General features: G+C 55.0%; 1 protein-coding gene across 1 annotated transcript in view; it reads left to right on the top strand.

Annotated features, from left to right (window-relative positions):
* GAS7 (growth arrest specific 7) overlaps window positions 1-905 on the top strand; it is a gene marked incomplete at its 3' end in the record, with an annotated part of 11270 nt that overhangs the window by 9124 nt on the left and 1241 nt on the right. The window contains exon 5 of the mRNA XM_018575759.1: window positions 469-547. Coding sequence (XP_018431261.1) covers window positions 469-547 — 79 coding nt within the window. The remainder of the gene's footprint in view (window positions 1-468; window positions 548-905) is intronic.

The following is a 905-nucleotide window of genomic DNA, read 5'->3' as shown; positions in this document are numbered from 1 at the left end:
GTACAGGTAATATACAGGGGTACAGGTAATATACAGGGGTACAGGTAATATACAGGGGTACAGGTAATATACAGAGGTACAGGTAATATACAGGGGTACGGGTACTCCTAGAATGAGATCCTAATAGGTTGGACTTGATGGACTAATGTCTTTATTCAACCTCAAATACTATGTAACAGGAAGAGCGGGGGAACCTCCAGTACAGGAAGTTGTCACCAGAACAGGAAGAGCGGGGGGGAACCTCCAGTACAGGAAGTTGTCACCAGAACAGGAAGAGCGGGGGGAACCTCCAGTACAGGAAGTTGTCACCAGAACAGGAAGAGCGGGGGAATCTTTCACTGGGGACACCGGTGTCAGTTTGGGAAGATGTTTCTAGGCTGGGGTCGGTGTGCGTTGTGTACTGCGCTCCGCCTTATGTTGAGTCGATGATGATGTCATACACGCAGTGACGTCTCTATTTTTCGGCAGGACGCTGGGCGAGGCCTGGGCGCAGCTGAAGAAGAGTCTGACCGATGAGGCCGAGGTCCACCTGAAGTTCTCCTCCAAGGTAAGTTCTCGCTCTTCTATGTCACCGATCTGTCAGCGCCGGGATGAGGTTCAGTGTGCCCCTCCCCCTCCCATGAGCAGTGCAGGTCCTTCCTCCTTCAGTGCCCCCTAGACAACTGCCTGTGCTGCCTCCCCCTCGGCCCGGCGCTGCCGACAATGACCGCGTGTGTGATCGGCACCGCGGGGGGTGTAACACAAAGAGATGTTCCATCCTCCGAATTCCTCATTCACACAATTCCCGTATTTCAGTCGCTTGGTAAGTGTCGGGTCTGCGCATGATGAAGGGAGGGGGGGCGCATGCTCGGAGCTGGTCTGCGCATGATGAAGGGAGGGGGGGGCGCATGCTCGGAGCCGGTCTG

Source organism: Nanorana parkeri, unplaced genomic scaffold (genome assembly GCF_000935625.1).
Source record: "Nanorana parkeri isolate BGI_ZX_2015 unplaced genomic scaffold, ASM93562v1 scaffold4668, whole genome shotgun sequence".
NCBI classification, from domain to species: domain Eukaryota; kingdom Metazoa; phylum Chordata; class Amphibia; order Anura; family Dicroglossidae; genus Nanorana; species Nanorana parkeri.
This window is presented reverse-complemented; position numbering and strand designations above follow the sequence as displayed.